Here is a 24,330-nt window from a genome sequence, read left to right as displayed (position 1 = left end):
CTCGACTGAGAACTAAAATACCATCAATGACTTAAATTTTGAAGCAAGGCTTGTTGATAAATCGGCGTATAGAAGGGAAATCGAAAAACAAAGTCAAAAATCAGCTAAAAATTTCAATAAGAAAACCAGAACTCTTAAGCCACTCAATGAAAAAAGAAAATTATGTATAAGAAATCTCCCACTTCTGTTTGGTATCCCGGTGTAATAATTAATAAATGTCCAGAGCCGAGGTCCTATTTAGTTCAAGATACTGAAGGCGGTTTGTATAGAAGAAGCCGAGAACATATTCTTAAATGAAGAAAATATAAATGAAAATGGCGCAATAAGTGATGATATGGCAAAAGACCGGAATGTAATAGATTACCATACACATGTAAATGAAAAGACTAAAATCCAAGAAAACAAGACTGTAGAAAATAAAAATATGCATTTTGAAAATACTAGTATAGCTAACCAAACTGATAAACCAAATGAAATGTATACAACTCAAAGAGGAAGAAAAGTTAAACCACCAAACAAACTGAACTTGTAAAGCATAATATTTCAAATTGTATTGATACATATTTTATAAAGGGAAGATGTTGTATATGTATACCCATACTATTTATAACAACACAACTTGTACATGCATAAGTGAACTAGGCAACCCTAGTTCAGTTATGCATTAGAAAACACATCTCTATGTACAATGACTAATCATTAAATAAAGCACGAGGTTGAAGACAACACGTATTTATAACAATATTGTAAGTTCACATATCTTTATTTCAATTTCAAACCACAGGAAATTCTCCTGGTCAATTATAGGAAACAGACATTTTTCTATTAAATGTTTTCTTTATTAAGCTACTCATATTTGTACACGTTATATGATTATATTTGAACACAATTATCCTGAAATTCCGGGGTATCAAGTGATCCGCGGAACTCGAAGTCTATCAAGATAATAAAATTTATGCTGCTACGCTTTGGCAGCTCCATGGCTTAATATTATATTTACCTAGATTTTATAAGCGAATATTAAAATGCAGTCTGATTTATAGAAAACGAGCTTGAAAGAAAACTTGTTTTGAAACACAAATACGCAAATCATGACAATTCAATTTATTTACCGCAAGCAAAAAAACAAACATATCTTCGATTCCCTGGCCATTCGTGATAGCCCCGTCACAAAGATCCTGACCCTGATAAATAATTTGCATGTAACTGCAACAAAAACGATTTATGCCAGATAAATCCAGATAGATTTGTTGATTTCTACTTTTTCAAAAAAAAAAATATGTACTGCTTGGCCTTAGCCGTACAGAAACTCATGGAAAAGTTTCTGTACGGACATAGAGTGCTCCAGTGAAACAGCACGGTTGAAAAAAGTCCTAGCAAAGGGAAACATAGTCCAGGGACTAATAAAGAAAGAGAACGGGGAATGGTCACGTGATAGTGAGGAATCCCTTGAGGTGCTTCTCGATACACATTTCCCATCGGGAGACGGTTTAGAAGAACCAGCAAACATCACTCACACTTCGATCACGGAGCTAGTGGTGCCGGGCTTGGTGACCGATACCAAGATCGAGTGGGCAGTGAAGACGTTTTCTAAGTTTAAATCGCCGGGCCCAGATGGTATATTCCCGGCCATGCTACAAGTCTCAAGTAGGGCGGTCGTGGAATGGCTTAAAATAATATTCGATGGGTGCATAAGACTGAATCATGTACCGCACTCTTGGAGAACTGCTCGTGTAGCTTTTCTACCAAAGGCGGGGAAGATCGGTCACGTGTATCCCAAAGACTATAGACCCATTAGCTTAACATCATTTCTGCTCAAAACCTTTGAGAGGCTGATAGATGTGTACATAAAGTCCAACGTGGATGAAAAGCTGCTCTCCACAACACAGCATGCGTACACCAAAGGCAAGTCGGTAGACACCGCATTGCATAGGGTGGTAATAAACATAGAGAAATCCCTGGAATATAAGGAGTATGCTCTAGGAGTCTTCTTGGACATTGCCGGGGCTTTCAATAATGTTGCAAAATGGGCGATTATGGATGGTCTTAATTACATTAAAGTACATCCTGCCTTAATCAGATGGATCGGCTGCATGTTAAATTGCAGAAAGATTACATCACAATGGGGATTGTACGAGGCCACGAAATCAGTGGACAGGGGCACGCCGCAGGGAGGGGTGCTATCACCTCTGCTGTGGACACTGGTCATCAACCAACTGCTCAGGCAATTCGATGAGGGACCCGTAAAACTTACGGCTTACGCAGATGACGTTGCAATTGTCATAAGTGGAAAATGCCTTCCAACGATTAGTTCTTTGATGGATCGGGCGCTTCGGGATATTCATACCTGGGCATCTAATGTCGGGCTGAAAGTCAATGCGGAGAAGACGGATATGGTCTTGTTTACAAAGAGGTACAAGGTCCCAAATTGGACCAGGCCTAAGTTAGGAGCGGTGACCTTACAGGAGAAACCTTGCACAAAATATCTAGGAATCATCCTAGACAGTAAGCTGTCATGGAAGCTCAACGTGGAGGAGAGGGTCAAGAAGGCCTCAACGGCACTCTATGCATGTAAAAGAATGCTGGGGTGTACGTGGGGCCTATCGCCCTCTCTTTCTCATTGGGTTTTTACAGCGATTGTAAGCCCTATTCTATACTATGGAGTTCTTGTTTGGTGGAAAGCCACACAAAAAACAAGATACCTCAAAAAATTAGAGGGGGTATGCAGACTATCGATGCCTTGCATTACGGGAGCCCTGAAAACAACCCCGACGGCTGCACTGTATGCCATTCTGCACATTCCACCTGTAGACCTGGTAGCAAAGAACAAAGCGTTAACGACCGCAACCAGGCTCGATGCTTCGGGGCAGCTTGAGCGCCGACCATATGGCCATAGTAGTATAGCGTCCTCAGTCACAAGACGAACAGACTACATGATTCCCTACCTGCACTTTGAGGGAGATCTTAAGGCCACAATAGAGGTGGACGGTTGGCGCAAGGGTGCGCAAATGGCGGACGAGGCGATACATGTGTACACCGATGGTTCCAAAATAGTGGAAGGAGTAGGGTCTGCGATATACTGCGCTGATCCGGAATTAAGCAGATCCTACAGGCTGCCGGATTACTGTAGCGTTTTCCAAGCGGAAATATTAGCCGTAACCAAAGCAGTAGAAACCCTGGAAGAGAATAGCTTAAGCTGCAACCGTGTTAACTTTTATATTGACAGTCAAGCAGCAATTAAGGCAATAATCTCGCATAGCACAGCATCTAAATGCGTGTTAGAGTGTAAGCAGTCTCTGGAGAGAATCGGGACAGGGAGAAGCATACATCTATATTGGGTCCCAGGGCATATGGGAATAGATGGGAATGAAAAAGCGCATCCCTTGAAGCTTGCTCCGTAGACGTCCCAATTAGATTGGGCGAGATTAAGCGAAGGCGAGAGGTGCACATGATCGACCAAGCAGAAAAGGCGTGGGTTCAAGCGCGGGGCTGTAAAGTGTCGAAGATTATGTGTAGGTCTTACAACCTTAGACTAACACAGTTGCTTCTATCATTAAAAAGAGAGGACTGTAGACTCATGACGGGTATTCTGACTGGACACTGCCTTCTGGCGTCACATGCCTTTAAATTAGGCTTGGTCAGTGATAGCAGGTGTAGGAAGTGCGGGTTGGAGGAGGAAACGATCGAGCACGTTCTGTGCTCGTGCCCTGCACTTGCCAGGCTAAGACTCCAGCTATTAGGAGTGATACAGCTGTCAGATCTAGAAGCAGCAAGTGGCTTAAGTCCTAGGAAGCTTCTAGTATTTGCCAAGAGGACGGAGTTATTTTATAACATAGGTCCTGGTTTTTGATAGGGTTTTTCAGTTTGGTCGTTAAAACAAACTTCTGGTAACACTACGGACTCAATCAGTCTATGTGAGGTCCTCATGGACCGGCCAGTTCAACCTACCTACCTGGCCTTAGCCGTAGTTGTTAAATGAAACACAACGGCGACTTCACTTGTACCCCTGCAAGAATACTGACTATCATATGACTATCATCTGATTGTCAGCAATGTCAACCTAACGATCAGCGCCTCATACAAACTTAAGGGGACTTGCGCAAATGTGATGTAAACAACTGTGTACGTGTGAGTTTTTGTCCCCTTCTTATACACCAACATCGCCTACTGATTAAGTATATAGCCGTACTGCTCACTCTCATTCCTTTTCCTGGATCAGTGCTGACACTCTAACTATCAAAAAGTGTCATAAATGATAGTTTACTGTAGATATCAGGTTTGACTGTTATACTATCATAAATGACCTTTGTTATATTCCGCCAAAAATGAAACAATGCTTTTTGCTTTTTATTTACTTTATTTCATTACGTTTTTAATTTTGTATATGATAAAAGCATACGTGTTTCTTATTTGTTTAAAATAAATAGTTTTATACGAATTCGAGTTCAGAATGTTCAATTTAAATTCAGAAAATAACAAAACAACAGAAGAGCGCTTTCCTCATGTGGAAACACATTTAAAAATGAATCACCACTAACCACTATTATTTTTCGCGTATCAATTTTTTTAGTGCGCCCCTTACATTCAGACAGCTTTTGGTATTTTTTAATATTATTTTCTTTTTGCATGAAGCTTTGAAATGCTCTCTTTTTCATTTTTTAAACTTATTTTTTATATGGTTAATGGCGGAATTTAAAAAATAACTAAACAACCGTGATAATCATTTGATTGTCATATGACAGTCAGTAGTGACAACATGATTAAATCGGATAAACTGTTCTCGCATACATAAAATTCCGTTGAGAATTATGTATCTGTCTCACATGCATAATGGTATCTGCTGTATGTTCTTTTGTTCTGTACCAGGTGTCCGAAGCTTTCCCAGTTTGAGTCCTTTTTCATGATTATAGGATGTCGTTGGGAACATGCGGACATGCGTGAGCGATCAAAGGAACATACATAAATTTGAGTATCAATGTTTACGTCATCGCAGGATCAGCATTGTCAATTACAAGTGTGAGTGTATTAGTAAAACTATCAGCGTTTCTTGTAGGGTACATTCTTTACTATATAGTTTGGCAGCTTAAAGGGCGAATTAATGGTGACTTATAACCATAAAGCCATAACCAGATAAAACAGCTGATCGAACCAACCTTATGGAAATCAATGTAATCGATGAATGGTGCCATACCGTAACGCTAACTCGATTACATTGATTACCATAAGGTAGGTTCGTTCAGCTGTTTTATCTGGTTATGGCCTTATGGTTATAAGTCACCATTAATTCGCCCTTAAGTAGAGGTTATGTTGCGAATAAAGCATAAGGCCTGGAAAGAAGGACAGCAGGAAGAGGTAGTTGCATTGCATCAATATACCTTCAATCTGTGCATCAATGAAGCGAGATCCAGTAAAGCGTGATACGGATAGAGATTTAACATGCAACAACAACGCGATCCATATAAATATTACAGGTAAATGTAGGACAAATAACTAATTACTTGAATATAAGCGAACAGTTTCTCTGCAAATAAGGTGTCCTAAATGATATACATATATTCCAAAATTATCATAGTTTATGTCTGTTTAATGTAATGAATGATTCCGTTCTTGTTTTTTCGACTGAGTGGCCGTGCAGTGCTTGCCTCGGCTCAACCAAATAATTTCGGGCTTGACTTGGTTGAGTCGAAATCTAAAATGAACCTAAGTGTGTCACCTAGACTCCATTCTGGCGAATTGGCGGAGATGCTTCCCTAAAGTAGATTTAGGAAAAGTTTTTGCACTCCCAACAGGAAGTATTGTAATGTCGTGACGCCACATAACGGGGAAATAAAAATTAAAGAAAGTGAACTAACAATCATAAGTGAACATAACAACACGCAACATATTGGAACAAAATACACATACAATAAAATAAGAGAAAATTCTCGTAATTGTGAACATGACGGAAAAAAAAACACATGGCAACACGCCACATATTAGCTGTGTTTTTTTTTTACTTCTATAAACGTTTACGCTTAAACTTTATATGGACTGCTAAGACGGCCCATACATGACACAAAAGCCATGCGCAAATATAAAACGACGGAATTTGTGCAAATGAAAATTTTGACATACACGGCTCAAAAACACTGCGCAATATTCATTTTTAATGTAGCGCAACAAATGAAACATGTGTTTTAATTGTATAAAAAAGGCACTAATTGTATAAAAAACACTATTTATTTTCCACAGTGCTGGCAATTCATAGTATAAGTCGAAAAATTCGCACCAGAAGCGTTTATTTTCCATTGTATTTATAATTTTTATATTTAGTTGCAAGACCAGCTCAACTCATTGCAGCACTGCGCAATATTAATTTTTCAACTAGCGCAACAAATGAAATGTGTTCTAATTGTATAAAAAATTATTATGTATTATTGGATTTGTGTGAATTCCTGTTACAAGCTAGAGATGGTCCTTACGCCTTCGATATTAACATTTTTAAGCAACAATTACTGATGTTATATTATCAGAAACCACAGGTAAACTGTGTAACATTCACCACACACGAAGAAAAAAGTATGTGCAACATTTGCAGACATGAGTAAATATCAAAATCGTTTTGATTTTAGCGCAGTTCTCAGCGCAAATAGCGCAACCAGTGCACACACAGGGCAAATCCTTGTGCAAATTGATAATTGACACAAGGATACTTGAGCCGTGTAATTGGCGTATAAGCGACAAACTTTAAATACACCTCTGAAATTGCTGCGCATAAAATTTGTCCTACTAAATTTCAATACGCATTATACTCAGATGTAACTGAAATATGTGTCTTTGTTTCACCCTCTACACTAATTCTATGTATTCTATGTATGTCCACAATTCATCGCAACTGATTCAGCTATATGTTATACCCTATGGCCATCAGAGGGTTGTGTCTCCGCTTTTCGGTACACCCTGTGCTGTACCTGTAGTTATTTAACCACTGCCGCTAGATGGGTCTCCTAAGCATTATCTAAGCGAGGATAGACGTTTTTTTTCACGCGAAAACGTAAAAGTATACGCGTGTGAAAAAAATACGGCTATTGAAACAAAATATGCAATAAAACAGAGACAAGTCTTGTAATTGGCAGAGCTGTAAAAAGATTGAATCAATTGAGTGTGCATTCTCTCAGCATTCTTTTAAAAATTTGTGATTTTTTGGTTGCATATTATAAATCTCCATTCCTGAATAGCTTAAAATACTTTAGCTCAAAGCTAGTGTTATTGAATGGTAAAATATTCTAACGAATTTTACTGCAATTCCTCTTATTTGCAATCTTCTGCCAACGTTCGTATCGCTAAACTGTTGAATAAATAACTCCAATATTGAATAATGAAAAAAATGGCCTTTATTAAAGTACTTCACAATAACACTTATACTTTGCAACGAATAGCTTGCTTAGAAACCTAACTGATTGATAGCTCAAATGAAACTCACTCCTCGCCTCTACTGTCGCGACTTTTATACTTTTTGATTTCCCATTGCCTACCTCCAGGCTTTTCCATTCCAGAACTTACTAGTTAGTTTCAGCTACAAAATCACCAGCCACAACTACGTTTAGAACTTCTCATTTGAGTAATACTTGCACAAATTATTGCCCTCTCTTGTGAGCATTTCAGATAAGATATATGCATGTGTTTGTGCATTGCTTCTCCGCTGCTCGTATACGTACATATCTGTAGACGCAATTATTGATTCCCCTGCAAAAATTGTTGGATTACGTATTCCATTTTCTTCATGTTGGAGTACTCTAACAATACTCCTTTGCATTACGTTTGCGGGCCACCATCAGCCGATCATTGCTCGTTTTTTGACAACCGTGATCACAACACGATAACGATCGTGTTGCATACAAATAACTGATAATAAAATTTTACTATGGCAACTCTGATAAAATACAACCGCGCACTGCTTTTCATTTAGGCAAGGTGCACAAGAGGCAACGCGTCATAGACGCTGCAAGCGAAATTTGTACGCTTTGATGCCGAACACATGTATTTGAATGGAGAGCTGCATACGAGGCGTCAGCTGCATGAAAGCGACAAAGCATGAAATTTTCGTGCAGCTGGGCGTACAGCACTGTTGGTCGCTAGGCGTAAATACGCCTAGAAAAGAGCAAGAAGAAGATGTTTGTTTACAATTTTTCGTTTGCAAACTTGTGTGCTGTGCTTCTGTTGCTATAATTATATATTGAATTTATTTCATATAAAAAAATATAAAATGGTCGACGCGACTAAATTCGTTCAATTGGTTGAGAATTATCCTTGCCTATACAAAAATAATTTAGCAGAATATTCGAAGAAAGATGTTACAGAAAGAGCCTTGGCAGCAATTGGTGTGGAAATGATTTGGTCAGGTGTGTAGATTTTGGATTTCTTTTTATAAATAAAAACAAAGAATATGTCTAAATAGATCTAAATTTATTACACTCTTCCTTACAGTGCCTGATTGCAAAGAAAAGTGGAAGAACTTGCGAAATGGCTTTGTAAGAAGTCTCAAGCCATCTCCTAGTGGATCTTCTACTAAAGCGAAGAGGCCTTACTATTTGCACGACATCATGCAATTCGTTCTTCCATATGTAAAACCAGTGCATCATTCTGAAAATACCAGCAACATTATAATATCAGAAATGGAAGAACAATATTTGGATGAAATTGAAAATGGATCAATTGTTGACGACAACTACAGCGATTGTGCCCCCACGAAGACAGGGTCTCTGATCTGCAACAACCTAGAATCACATCCAGCCAAAGAAAGCAATTTTGAACCAACATTTAGTGCCAAGAAAAGAAAGAAAACGGCCCGAGATGAAGTCGATGTGGCGGTTCTAAATTACCTTAAAACAAAAAAGGGAAATACAACTTCGGAAGATCCAAAAAAAATGTTTCTAATGAGCTTACTTCCCGACGTAAGAAGTCTTTCTCTTGAGAATTTGCGCACATTTAAAATTCGATCTATGATGCTGCTAGAGGAGCTTTTAAATGAACAAAGGGCACAATCTGTCAGGCGGGAACTGTTTGATCCAGCAACGTCTTATGGCCAAAATATAGAAGTCTGCACCCCAGCTCCTTCGCCCGATGATACTCCAACCTATACTCCAGTACTATTTGAAACAACTGACTGTGAAAATGAAAGAGCCTTTTACACAAACGAGTAAACTTGCGTTTTTGTATATTATTTATTATATAATTATACTATTATTTAGTTATAAACAGATGTTAGAATGGGTATGTTTTCAATGGGCTGATCTCATAAGTATCTTACTACATAGAAGTAGTCATGAATTAGACGATACAATAGTGAACGAAAAAAGTACCAGTGTTACAAGTGGATGTTAGTTTGAATACATGTACGCCCAGGGAAGTAAGTATTAGCACAAGGCCTTTTTGCGGTTTTCACCTAGTTTTGCTTTAGAAAAATAATTATATAAATATATATATAAATAAGATGGACTAAAAAATCACATGCTTAAAATGTTTCCCAAAATTTAGAACATGTTTTTGAAATCGGTTTGCATAGTTATCGTTCTACAATTAATTTAAGTTTTATTTAAAAATAGTGAAAACAAAAAAGGAAGTAGCTGAAACAACTTGCAATTAATTTTTGCTGCTATAGTTTTATTCGCATGTGTATACATAGTTGAAACTAGCCTCATTCACAGAACTGATCGAGTACTATTCGTAATATTATTTGATATGAATTAGTATTCACTTTTTTTCAACTATTTGAATTAAATTTATTGCAATAAATGTTGTTAAATGGAAAGTAAAACAGTCTAACAGTTTTTATAAACAATAATTCCACTGCCAGGTTAAAGAAACATTTGGTAATAAAAAATAATTGCTTAAATAGTGTCGTAAGTTTTGTGGGGCAGAATTTTCCATTATGTTTACATTATCGAACTCTGGCAGAGTACTTGGGTTCCGTTGAACTGGTTGCTGGTTTTCGATATCGGGAAGGAAGGTCGTGTATGATATGCCATATTTTTTCCTTATAAAATTATGTAGGATACAAGCACTTTGTATAATTGAAATGATTGTTTCGTACTTTTGGCATCGTATAGGTGTTGAGAAAACTCCAAATTTCAATCATCCCGAAACTGCACTCTATGTTCTTCCTACCGCGACTTAGTCTATAATTAAATATGCGCATCTTGTTGACAATGTTTCTTTCCGGATAAGGCCGCATAACATTTTTCCTTAAAGGAAAGGCGTTATCTGCTACGAAATAATATGGAAACTTATTTCCACTGTCGTCATGCGGTAGTTCCTTTGGGGATGGTAAATTATTGTAACTTTCTAACCAACGTCCAAGCGTCGAAATTCTAAAAACTCCCCCGTCGCTATTTCGTCCTGCAAATCCGCATTCTATTGATGTAAATATCCCGTCGGCATCGCAACAGGCAAGTAATATTACTGAATGGTAGTTTTTGTAATTGAAATTAGCTGAACCCGAATTTGGATATTTTTGAATTCGCACATGCTTTCCGTCGATACCTCCTAAGCAATTTGGCAGCTGCCATAGATCAGAGAACCGTCCCGCAATACTCTTCCAACGCTCCTCATTTGGCAACGTCATATAACAATCTTTTAATGAATTCCATATAGCTTTTGTTGTTTCTTCAACAATTACTCCGATTGTACGTTCTCCTCTTTGAAAATATAAAGCAAGCGCATTGAACGTGCATCCTGTAGCCAGATACCTAAACAAAAAGTTATAAAGAATTTAGACCACGCACATACACAACAACATGTTCGCCACCAACTCAGTAGTGGCCCCAATTCAAAGATACTTATATCTAATGAAAAGCTCCGACTCAGAAAATATTCCTATAACAAATCGAATTTGTCACCAGAATAGGGTAGATGTTGTTGTAGCAACACCTAATACTAGGATTTTCAACAGAGTTGGACGACAAAGAAATTACTGCTAGAGTTGTTGGTTCTACATTACAATTGACTCGGTGGTGTATGTCATGCGGATTACATGACGCATGCCGGGGTGATTCTGGATAGGTAAGAATTTACTCTGTAACAATATCGAAGCTGAGCAAGTGACAAGGTGACAAGGAACTCTCTGGGAATTGTTTAATTGTACCACAGGTCCCGGAAAGTTTTGGAGGGACTAAGCACTATTGAAAGTACTTTAACCAGATTATGAAAGGCGAGATGGTATCGGGCCCTGGAAATGTGCGTACTTATCTGCAACGTTTGGAAATGCGGTTTAAGCCAACTGTGTTTAGAAACCTTTGCGGGCCAGCGCGTATTTATCTCGATAAAACGGTTTTCGGTCGGGAAATCCCGGCTTAGAAAATTTCAGAAGCAGCTTGTTTAGCATATCATTTCGATCTTCAACAAGGAGGAGTTCGTGTTATTCAGATGTCATAACCAAGCATTCCATAGCAGTTATGAGTGTAGAATTATGGTAGGCCTGCAACTGTATCCAGTGGAGGTTATGCAGATCGGAAGACCATACTGGTGGCTCACAAAAAAGATCGGTCGGCCAATTGCGTTCTACATCGTCAAAGGTGTTGCTTTGTACTTTCCCCCAGGTGCTGCAAACGATTTTGTGTCGCATCTCTACGCAGCAGTTTAAATGGCCTAGGCTAATGGCCCGCTACTAAAGCCTGGGAAACCAGCTAACATAGGAGAGTCATATCGCCCGATATCTCTCCTGTCGCCAGTACCCAAGGCGCTTGAAGCCATTTTGCTCCCCTACTTCAAAGCAAATTTGCAACTAGCCAATCATCAGCATGGCTTCAGAAAATTACACAGCACATCGCGTTAAATGCCATTAGTACTCAAATAAAATGCGGATTAAATCAAAATCCTCATCATCGGACAGTACTCATTGCGTTAGACCTGTCAAAAGCTTTTGATACGGTCAACTATGGCACGTTACTGCAAGACCTGGAAGGGTCTCCCCTTCCTCTAAGTCTTGAAAGGTGAACCGTAAATTATCTGTCTGGTCGGCTAGCATCGGTGCAATTCAGGAATGCAACATCCAAACCAAGAGGAATTAAACAAGGTGTGGAACAGGGTGGTGTCTTATACCCTATTTTGTTTAACTTGGAGAGCATGCAACCGCAATTGTACCGAAAATCCAGAGGCGTAATAAAATCCTCAAAACTCTTGCCGGCAGCACTTGGGGTAAAGATAAAGAAACGCTCATTACCACTTACAAAGCAATTGGTCGGCCGATTGCATTCTACGCATCCCCGTTATGGTGGCCAAGCCTAAAGGCTACTCACTGGAAGAATTTACAGGCCTGCCAAAATACCGCCCTCAGAACCGCTACGGGCTGTCGTCTTACGTCCCCAGAACACCATCTGCATAATGAGGAGAGAATACTCCCCATTAGGGAGAGAAATGAAATGATAACGAAACAGTTTCTGTTGAATACCCAGAAACCTGGACATCCCAATAGACATCTGATTGATGAGGCTACACCGCTCAGGGCTTAAGAGGTCATCTCCGTAAGCATTATGAGGAAATAAGGTACCTGAGGACACAGCCATATAAAGCTAAAAAGCACAAACAGGTCCTCAGTGAAATCCACAAAGAGTCGGACCTCTATGCCAGGAATTGCCCGGTGAATCCAGTACTTAAAGAACAATTTCCAAAACTAGCAGAAGAGGAACGACCACTGTTAACACAACAACAGGAGAAACGCACTCTGCCTAGGGAAACGCGCGTCACTCTAGCTCAACTTCGATCTGGATACTGTAACAGGTTAAACTCTTACATATCCAGAATCAACCCCGACATACAAAATGTATGCCCCGCTTGCAATGTGTCCCCACATGACACCAACCATCTCTTTAATTGTAATGTGGAACCAACGCCTCTAACACCCCTTTAATTATGGTCCACCCCTGTCGAAACAGCAAGTTTCCTTGGACTCCCGTTAGAGGATATTGATGGCAATTTGTGATCGGTCGCAGCTATTAGGTGGGGCGAAACATTACTACTAGAACAACAACAACGTTACTGAACCTTTTCCGAAAATGAGGCCCTACACAATTGAATCCCGTACATTGAATGAAACAATGTTATACACATACCTTAATGTTACCATAAGCCGTTCTTCAGGAGGGACACTTTCACGCATATTGGTGTTTTCTTTCTGTATGGAAGCACCAACGAGCATAACCAAATCCTTGAATGTAGCTTTTGACATGCGATAAAATATCCGGAACTTTGTATCATCCTGAGACAACTCCTTTGCACATACAAACAGTCTACAATTAACATTTTTCTGAATATATGGATGTGCCCAATATTTTCTCTTTGCTTTCTTTTCCTTTCTGCGACGAAGAAAATTTAGCAATACCAATTCTTCGTCGCTGGACATGTTTATGTTGACCGATACAAACAAAAATTGTTATTGAAAACCGTTTTGAATTGAAAATTCTTTTTTTTTCTCTTATGCGCGGTGGTGAAAACTTTTGTTTTTAATTTTATACAAAATCAACTTTTGTATAATGGCAATTATACAGCATAAATAAATTTTTGTACCGACACTTGTAAGTAGCTACGTATGCAGATCTTGAAGCGTAGAGGAATTGTAGCTACATAAAATATCTTGTACGCGTCTATGACGCGTAGCCTCGTGTGCACCTTGCCTTACTTTGATTTTAAATTAAATTCACTCCGATAATTCTTTCCGACACAATTCTTCTTTAGTACTTTGGCATATGATCCTCTGTGGGTGCTCCATGGAGTACTACAGTGAAAGTACTTTGGAATCTACTCTCACGTATGTACTCTACGGAATACTCAGTGGGATCACCCACTCCTCTCCTAGGACATCGCAATGTTAATTGGAGCACATTTTTTGTATGAATACAGATAAGATTTGGAGCAGTCCTATACTCCCAAAGGAGTATTCCTTATATTATTTATAGAGTACTCGCGTTTCTTGAAGGGCCGTTACAAATAATAGCTGTGTTTTTTTCACGTCTATATACGTTTACGCTTAAACTTGTACGACATTTTTCATAATTGATTGGTACTAGAAAAGTGTGTGCACACTCTGCAAAGGCTGCATTCATTTGAATGCTTATTCTGTGTTGAAAAATGTTGTGTTTCATTCAATTACTTCATTCTTTCTTCGAATGAGTACAAGAGTGCATTCTTTTTTTCACACCAATTAATGGTGACTTATCCATAACCAGATAAAACAGCTGATGGAACCAACCTTATGGAAATCAATGTAATCGATTAAAGGGCGAATTAATGGTGACTTATAACCATAAAGCCATAACCAGATAAAAAAGCTGATCACACCTACCTTATGGAAATCAATGTAATCGATTAATGGCACCATTAGCACTAACTCCATAAGGTAGGTTCGATCAGCTGTTTTATCTGGTAATGGCTTTATGGTTATAAGTCACCATTAATTCTCCCTTAATGGTGCCATACCATAACGCTAAAGCCATAACCATATCATAGCCAACCAAGGTTTTTGATTTTTCGCCATATCCATAACTTAAAAATATTTGAGTTGGAGAATTTATTAACTTTTTATAGATTTCCTTTAGTGTATTGGATACATTTTGACTAAGAGACTTATTTTTTGTGGTATATGTTTGTAATTTTTTGCTTTTTCTTCATTTTTATGAAATTTTCAGGATTTTTAGGTTCAGGCACCAATAACTGATGCCAATTTGATATGGATAAGTATAATATGGTTGTGACTATGGCGTTAGAGTTAAGGAAGTTTAATTTTCCCTTAATGAGTTATGCTGCTTGTTAAGCTAAGTCCACACTGAGCTGCACTACACTGCGCTTCACTTTTTTGCCTATTTGAACAAAATAGCAGCGCCGCGCAGTGCTACTGCCGCTAGGTGTGAATTGCTTCATACGAATACACGCAAAGAATATTTTGCAGCGCAGTGTAGTGCTGCTCAATGTGGCCTTAGGCCTTAAAGGCCCAATTAAACTTTTTTATTGGTTGGCTATGGTATGGTTATGGCGTTAGCGTTATGGAATTGCACCATTAATCGAGTACATGTATTTCCGTAAGGTAGGTTCGATCAGCTGTTTTATCTCGTTATGATTTTATGGTTATAAGTCACCATTAATTGGCCCTTAAAGTTTACAATGCACTTGTATTCCACAAATAACACACACAAGATAGCGCATTGCGCATGTAAACAAAAGTTCAGCTGTTTTTATTGGAAAATTTTACGTAATTTTCCTTTAGCTCTTGTTTTTTTTTCTCTTTCATTCGCTCAAGCAGTCAAGTGTGACGTAGTTGCACAGAACGAAGCAATTTTGAACTCGTGAATGCGCAATCTTCTTTGAGTGATTTGTGATTTGTCATGATCATGGTACAATAACCAGGTAAAAGCATCAGAGTTGCATTTTACATGTTTTTTCATTCCATGGTTCAATTATATGGTTGGCTCATCTGTAAAGCAACAAAATATGTCTGTTCAAATTGTCAAAATCTTTGTATTTGTGTGGGTGGGAATGGTATGGAATGGAAACATAAAACTTAGCAGTTTTTGTATGTGTAAGAATGCATACTTTTTCACCATTCAGTAGTAATTTTCTTATATCACAGTTGATATTTTTATACCTCAGTAGCTATACAAGTATGTTAAAGGAATGCTTTCTTTAAAAGGTTATAAATCTATGTGATCAAATATAAGATTTAATCGAAACGGCGTATGTTCCGTCTGGCGTCCCATCATGTTCGTTTCCATGAACATATTTCTATACCAGATACTAAATTTTGTAAATGTTGATTGAGGTATCACAATGAAAACCATTTAATTATGATAAAAAAGAGAAAATCGCCCGACATTTAAATACGTCATCAAATATTTCATGTGGTAATCAAATGTAATGCAATTTGAGGTAAATGTAGGGGTATATAACATTAAAGTTATGACGCTTATAAAAAATTAAGAAAGTTTAGAATATATCAACAGCAAAACCACATTAAAAACAATTAACTGTCATTAAGAGAAGCTTTTCAAAATTTTCGTCAGAAAGGGATCCACGGCTTGGCGCATTCAATATAGTTGCTGCTGAAAACAATCTCTTTACTAATGCTGATGAGGGCAAAGGAGTATTGTGTGATCGATCGGAGTATTAAATTTCATATAGCACTTTTTAAGCTCTGATACTTTGTCATGATCATGGTACAATAACCAGGTAAAAGCATCAGAGTTGCATTTTACATGTTTTTTCATTCCATGGTTCAATTATATGGTTGGCTCATCTGTAAAGCAACAAAATATATCTGTTCAAATTGTCAAAATCTGTGTATTTGTGTTGGTGCGAATGGTATGGAATGGAAACATAAAACTTAGCAGTTTTTGTATGTGTAAGAAAATGTTGCCAATGTGTTAGTTTTATTTTGAGTGTGCCATCTCCTTTTGACAATCCCTTCGGCCATGCAATGAAATAAATTAAATCAGCTGATGAGCTGAGCCAACCATATAATTGAACCATGTTTCATTCGAAGCTAGTTATAAAATGTCAAACTTTGTTTATGTTTACATTTTTTGTTTATTTACTTTTTATGCGAAAATTTATTAGGTAATTCTTTCACAACTACAACTACTAAAACTGGTCCAAAAATATCGGGAGAGGTGTCAAAAGCTTTTGACCCAGGAACATGAATCCGAAAACGGAAATTGAAATTTTTATTTCTTTCCAGATATATTTACAAACAAAGTTGAAAATGTGCATGTTGCTGTTGTAATTTTGATGGTGTTGTGTACCCACAAAAAAAAAACTGTTTGACACCTCTCCTGATATTCTTGCACGAGTTTTTGCAGTTGTGAGCTAAAGTAAGAACTACCCCGCAAGATCAAGGAAGAGGAAATATTGGGAAAAGTTTGTGGCGTTAGCTTCCCTAAAATGGCTTAATTTTTTCGCTCCATTTTCAGGCCTGTGACCTTACTGTGGGAGCTCAGAGAGTAAGTTTGATGCCCAACTCCAATCCATCGCTATATTTACCGTTTTTGATGTAAATATTCAGTTTCGCGAATGTTGTAAGATAAAATATGTAATAGGATTTTATGTATGACTTAGCACTGCTAATCAAGAGTTTGTAAAAAACGGAAGTTGTCTCATCGTCCCCAACGGTCATTCCTACAGTTGTCTACCAAAATATCGGACAATACTTTCGCCGCTACAACATGAAGGAAGGGCGAAGGATAAATAATATAGTCCCTTCTACATGTTCGCTTTTATTTAAGTGACAACGTTGGAGCGAAAGGCCAATACTTGGCACGGAACAGCTGCAGCATACAAACGGATATGTATGATGTACCACGAATAAGCTGTGAAACCCAGTCGCCGTAAGCTCCCCTAGTTTCAGGGCCACCACTAGTCAACAAAGAGAAAAAAATTTCTAAACAATTATACCTACGGAAAGCGGCCCTTATCAAGGCCACAAACAGTTTACGAAGAGAAAATATTGCTAGACAATTATGTTTTACATGCTATAGATTTACTTTTGGATTATTTATATCATCCATATGTTGACAAGAAAAAAAATGTATTATAACCGATACTGGAGTTGAAAACGGAAATATTCCAAGCCGAACTTTTGCCATAGCAGGTACCGATATCAGATCCAGCCTAAGACCCAAACTGCTACAAAAGCCTCCTGGCTAGAGCCAGAAGGAAAACCCGGAACCGTAATTGAAGTCAGTACTACAACCGAACTTGTATCCAAAAATTAAACCGAAAGCAAAATCGATTCCGAACAGAGGAGCCAAAGGAAAAATTGGATCAAAACAACCATGCAATGGCGCTGAACCCGAAAGTTCTGTGGCATAGCGACTCAATTTAAAATTTTCAACACACCCGTGCTTTTTTTAATTAAAAAAGATTACATCTCAAGACATGAAGTACATATCCTTCAAAGAAATCTGCATCTCAAATACCGACACGAGGAGTTTCCAACGTTAAACTTTATTATGTATATATGTATCTTCGATATTTATTAGGTTACTAAATTACTTAATTTTTACTTTAAAAAATACATGCAATTTTAAAATAAATCAGTACTTATTCATGAACATACTATTAACTCAGCATTTTATATACAATCTCATCCTAAACTTTCAACATCTCTTGAAGACGTTAGCACTCATACATACATGTATTGAAAATAAGGTCCACTCCAAAAATATTTAGCAATAGCAATAGCATTTCCCAGTATAATTTTAATACTACAAAATAACGACCTTAGGCAGATAAAGTAGGAAATATATACTTCCTAAAAAGTTGTATCTCACTTTACATTAAACTGCGTTGGAATATAAATAAATACTAGCCGTGTTTTTTTACACGTAAACGTCTATACACTTAAACTTTATATGCACTGCTAAGCGTCAAAATTTAAATACACCTCTGAAATTGCTGCGCATAAAATTTGTCCTACTAAATTTCAATACGCATTATACTCAGATGTACTGAAATATGTGTCTTTGTTTCACCCTCTACACTAATTCTATGTATTCTATATGTGTCCACAATTCATCGCAACTGATTAAGCTATATGTTATACCCTATGACCATCAGAGGGTTGGGTCTCTGCTTTTCGGTACACCCTGTGGCTGTAGCTAGTTATTTACCAACTGCCGCTAGATGGGTCTCCTAAGCATTATCTAAGCGAGGATAGGCGTTTTTTTTACGCGCAAACGTAAACGTATACGAGTGTATAAAAAAACACGGCTACTGTTACGAATATTAGCAAAACTAAGGGGTGCTGCCATCTCTAAGCCGATGCTAAGCAGCGCCTTGCATGCACATCCATAGATCAATCATTATGTATCTACATAAAGAATCAATCATTATGTCTACACAAATGTAGGTACACGCAGCTGAGAGCAACGCACAAGGACATGCAGATATCTTATCTGAAATGCTCCTAAAGGTATGCAATTGTGATTGAGGAAGTGTCGCTCACACATTCAAGCGCATGGGGTATGAGAGAAGCTGTAGAAATTATACATCTGTAGTTGTAGCTGAGAAATTTATAACAAAGTAAATTCTGGTAGCGCCTAGAAAATGCCACGAGGAAATCACAGAGTATAAAAACATCAGCGGTAGAGGCTCTATGGGCACGCTATCTGTCGGGCAATAGATCAGTTTCATTTGAGCTATCAATCAGTTTGGTTATTAAGCAAGCTATTCGTTGCAAAGTATAAGTGTTATTGTGATACTTTAATAAAGGCCATTTTTCCATTATTCAATATTGGAGTTATTTATTCAACAGTTTAGCGATACGAACATTGGCAGAAGATTGCAAATCAGGGGAATTGCAGTAAATTCGTTACAATTGGTGTCAGAAGAGTAATTGTTGAATAAATTCCGAAGATTGGGAATACAACTTGGACATGGCAAACTTGAGTGAATTGAGGATCCAGCAACTGAAAAAGGAGTTGGAGAACCGTGGATTAAATACAACCGACAATAAGATCGAACTTCAGGCACGGCTATGAGAGGCAATGGAAGCAGGAGGAATTGATGTGGACGAGTATGTCTTTTATCCTGATGGGGACGAGATAACAACAAAAATTGATTAGAAAAACGAAACATCGCAGACAGTTACGAGCACAGACTGGAACATGATTTTGGCTGCAATATCTGCACAAACATCGACAGTAACATCAATGTCGTCGCAAATGTCAGAAATGTCGACACAGATTACATCCAAGATGGGAACTCAGCTGGAATTGAAGGAGAACCGTATAACAGCGAAGATTGAAGCACGAATATCAGATGCGTCATCGCAAATGTGAACTCAACTGGAATCGCAAATGACAGATATAACATCTCAACTGGAAGAACAAAAGATAAGTATAGCATTCCAACTGGAATCACAGGAGACACGTATAACATCTAAGATGGAAACACAGTTATAAAAACAGAAGACATATATGGCTGAGCAGTTGAAAGCACAAGAATCTCGCATATCTTCGCAACTGTCAGAAGCAAGAGTATCATCAAAACTGGAAGCGCAGGATGCAAAAATCGCTCAATTTCAGGCAGAAGTCGATGATTTGAAAGGTCGTATGGAGCAGTTACAACTAAATCGCCCAGCTGTTTCAGCAAGCAATCCGACGGTAAAGACACCATCCTTTGACGGTTCTGTTCCTTTCCAGGTCTTCAAGCTACAGTTTGAGAAGACCGCAGCAGTGAACAACTGGAATGCGGAAGATAAAGTTGCTGCACTGTTCATGGCATTGAAGGGGCCAGCAGCCGATATCCTACAGACGATTCCCGAAGGAGAGCGGAACAACTATGAAGCATTGATGGCTGCTGTAGAATGACGTTATGGAAGCGAGCATAGAAAACAGATATTCCAAACTGAGTTGCAAAACCGCTACCAAAAAGCAAATGAGACATTGCAGGAGTTTGCTTCAGATATTGAAAGATTGGCTCATCTTGCAAATGCGGACGCACCCGTGGAATACACTGAAAGGGTAAAAATCCAGAGCTTCATAAATGGCATACGAGATGTGGAAACGAAGCGGGCTACATATGCAAACCCAAAGCTAACATTCGCAGAAACGGTTTCACAAGCTCTGATTCAGGAATCAGCGTCGCTTCTGTGTAAGCCAGTTTTCAAAGCACGCCGTGTGGAAGTAGAAAGGCCAGAGTGTGTAGACGCAATATTGGAGGCGCTGAAAGGATCGCAAAAGCGGAGTGAAAGAGTTATCAAATGCTTCAAATGCAGGAAGACCGGTCACATTGCACGTCATTGCGATCTTGGTCCTGGTAGTTCCAACTTGGGTGGCCGTAAACGCAAAGCTGGAGGAGATGAGCAAGAGCGTGCCAGATGTATAAATCGAGAGCTAGCTTCAGCTATTGAATGTCCTGTGTTATCTGTGTCCCAAATTGGAAGGAAATCAAGCAGTCTTACCGTCAGAGGGAATGTGGATAGCAAGGAGCGTGTACTGACTGTAGATACGGGCGCATCTCATTCCTTGATTCGATCTGATTTAGTTAACAGGAGAGTAAAACCGTTACCTGGAGCAAGGTTGCGTACGGTCACAGGCGAGTATAACCAAGTCCAGGGAGAAGTGATATGTGAAGTCCTAATTGGGAAGGTCATGGTTCTACACAAATTCGTTGTGGCGGAGATCGTTGTTGAAGTCATATTGGGAGTGGACTTCTTAGTTGACCATGAATCAGGATCGATATGCCAAGAAAGATTTTGCGCTATGAGAACCAGGATGTACCACTTAACTTCAGTTTGGAAGAAGGGTTCAACAGTAATCGAGTGCTGATGAAAGAGATCCGACAAAAAACGCAAAAGTCAAAGGCAGGAGATCGGGCAAGGGTTGATGGAACGAATGGGCCAAACAAATCAAAACCGAAGGTACCTGTGAGAGAAACACTGGAATTGAAAATCCCTAACGCACGTACTAAAACGAAGGAAACAATTTCGCAGAAAGAATGCAAGGGTGGTTTCCAACCAGAGCACACTACTATTGTGAATCGTCGGAACGATACTGATTATGCAAAGCAAATCCGTCCAGCGCAAGCTCTACGAAGTAGTTCATTGGCCAAACAACAGAGTGTGGAGGAACGAACCAGGGTATTGAGTAGTGCGATGAAACACAGGTACGATGAGAGAAATAATTCGAAGGGTTGCTGGGCGGGAGATTTGGCACTGTTATACAACCCACACCGGCAGAAAGGTGTTCCATCCAAATTTCGGTGCAGTTGGGGAGGCCCATACAAAGTTGTGAAGAAGAACAGTGACACCATCTACCGCATACAAACAATTGGGAAACCACGGAGTAGAAGAGTGGTACATTTGGAGATGATAGCGGCGTTTAGATCAGGAGATTTGTCTGATCGGGACGATCAGACTTAGGTGGAGAGCAGTGTTACGAATATTAGCAAAATTAAGGGGTGCTGCCATCTCTAAGCCGATGCTAACCAGCGCCTTGCATGCACATCCATAAATCAATCATTATGTATCTACATAAACGAATCAATCATTATGTCTACACATGTGTAGGTACACGGAGCTGAGAGCAACGCACAAGCACATGCAGATATCTTATCTGAAATGCTCCTAAAGGTATGCAATTGTGATTGAGGAAGTGTCCCTCACACATACAAGCGCATGGGGTATGAGAGCTGTAGAAATTATACATCTGTAGTTGTAGCTGATAAATTTATAACTAAGTAAATTCGGGAAGCACCTAGAAGATGCCACGAGGAAATCACAGAGTATAAAGCATCAGCGGTAGAGGCGCTATGGGCAGTTTCAGTTAAGCACGCTATCTGTCGGGCAATAGATCAGTTTCATTTGAGCTATCAATCAGTTTGGTTATTAAGCAAGCTATTCGTTGCAAACTATAAGTGTTATTGTAAAGTACTTTAATAAAGGCCATTTTTCCATTATTCAATATTGGAGTTATTTATTCAGCAAATGATTGCAAATCAGGGAAATTGCAGTAAATTCGTTACAATACATTAAAATATGCATACAATAAGAGAATGGTTCCTTATTTATATATCATAAACAAAATTAATGTTGCGACCATTGGATATTTTTCAAATCAATTGGTTCTAGCACCATCTCCCATAATGGAGACATTTCACGTAAACGTTCGACATGTTTGATGCATGTATCTGTTATATAATCAACCTCTTCAATGGTAGTAAAACGACCAATAACAAACCTATAAAAATTTACAATAAATTACTTTCAAATTAACTACACAATTCAGTACGGTAAACTCGTCTACTTTATTGAACTATGTGCCAATCCTCATCAGTTCCAATCGCACGTAGTACGTACAAAGGTTCCAGTGATGCAGAAGTACATGCTGAGGCACAAGACAACGCCATATCTTTTAAGGCCATCAGTAATGATAAATTTAATAAACCACTATAGCTTTGCTCTGGATCACCATTACATATACCATGTGATAATCTTGAAGTGAGGCGATTATATAAACGTTTCGAAAGAAAATCTATAAATTTCTTATCATATTCCATTTCTTTGAGTGCAAGATCACATGCAGCACCAAATCCCATAACAATAATCCGAACGCGGAAAAGAAAAATTTTAGCTCGTTCAAAAGATATTCCCAAAAAACCGAAAAATGACCCCGGAGTGCTTCGAAGTCGGGGTGGGATCCGTAGTATTTTTGCGGTGGCGGTCTTCGGCCGCGCTTATAAAAAGTTAATCTGGGTGGGTCCAACACCGGTTTGGAAATCAAAATTATATCTGCGCAAAACACTTATGTCCAGAATTTTTGTTGTGGGTATGAAATATCATCAAAATTACAACGCGAACATGAATATTTTAAATTGAAAATTTTCAACTTCTTTTGCAAATATCTCTTGACCAACACAAAACATTTTACCTCCGCCTTCGGATTATTGTTGTCGAGGTTAATGCGCGTCTTTTAACAGCTCTCTCGATATTTGTGGACGCGTATTATCAGTGTCATGCTGCCGTATAAAATTACCAAGAGTTGATGCGCTGGAAACGTTGAAGAAATGATTCAGCTGCTATATGTAGATAAATAACAATAAATTAAATATATATCATTTAAAAATCAGCTAATTACCTTTATTTTCCGTTAAAAATGCCTTTTTCCTCCAGCTTTATCAGCAAGCAAACTTGTTTCTTTTTTTGTTTTGGCTTTGTTGACGAAAATTATATGTGAATTTTTTCTTCTTCCATCACTTTTGACAGAAGAAATTGAAACACCGATTGACAGTTTATGTTCGATCGGCAACAACAAAATACACAGGAGGGTTGCATTTTCACTTATGCTTCTACCTGGTAATTGTACCATGGTCATGATGGAATTATAGAAGGTGCCGCATTGCGCATGTAAACAGTAGTTCGATGTTTTTTATGGGCAATTATTACGTCATTTTCTTTTAGCTCTTGTTTTTTTTTCTCTTTCTTTCATTCGCTTAAATCATAGCGCAATGATACAAGGTGGCAGCATGGTGACATAGCTTACTTTTTTTTGTAAATTCGATGGACAAATGTGAAAATCTTACTGCACCGGAAGTTGATGTATCAAATCAAATAAAAAAAGTTTATAATCAGCTGTTCCATGCTGCCACCTTGTATCGTTGCGCCATGCATTGTGAATGATAACTAAGTGTGATATCTTCTGCATAGACGTCAAAATTCCAAAGTGATTGGATCACCTGATTTGTAATTGACTATCGCTGTCTCATTCTGTATCTCTTTCTATCACCCGCTGAAGATAGGCGCCGCCATATTGAACACTGTCAAAACGCTAAAAGTAGCCATATTGAACATCCTGTCAGGCAGTTGAC

The 24,330-nt window shown here is 38.5% G+C and overlaps 1 protein-coding gene across 3 annotated transcripts in view; it reads right to left on the bottom strand.

Annotated features, from left to right (window-relative positions):
* LOC137249766 (zinc finger protein 846-like) overlaps window positions 1-24,330 on the bottom strand; it is a 137,133-nt gene that overhangs the window by 21,494 nt on the left and 91,309 nt on the right. The window contains exon 5 of one of the 3 annotated variants that reach the window (XM_067781646.1): window positions 9,864-10,727. The exons of the other annotated variants lie outside the window; for them this stretch is intronic. Within the exon in view, the coding sequence (XP_067637747.1) occupies window positions 10,654-10,727 (74 nt within the window). The 3' untranslated portion in view covers window positions 9,864-10,653. Of the gene's footprint in view, window positions 1-9,863; window positions 10,728-24,330 lie in introns of those variants that run through there. 3 annotated transcript variants of the gene reach the window in all.

This window comes from Eurosta solidaginis, chromosome 4 (genome assembly GCF_040869045.1).
Source record: "Eurosta solidaginis isolate ZX-2024a chromosome 4, ASM4086904v1, whole genome shotgun sequence".
In the NCBI taxonomy this organism is placed as follows: Eukaryota; Metazoa; Arthropoda; class Insecta; order Diptera; family Tephritidae; genus Eurosta; species Eurosta solidaginis.
Note: the sequence above shows the minus strand (reverse complement) of the source record. Positions and strands in the feature narration are given on the sequence as shown.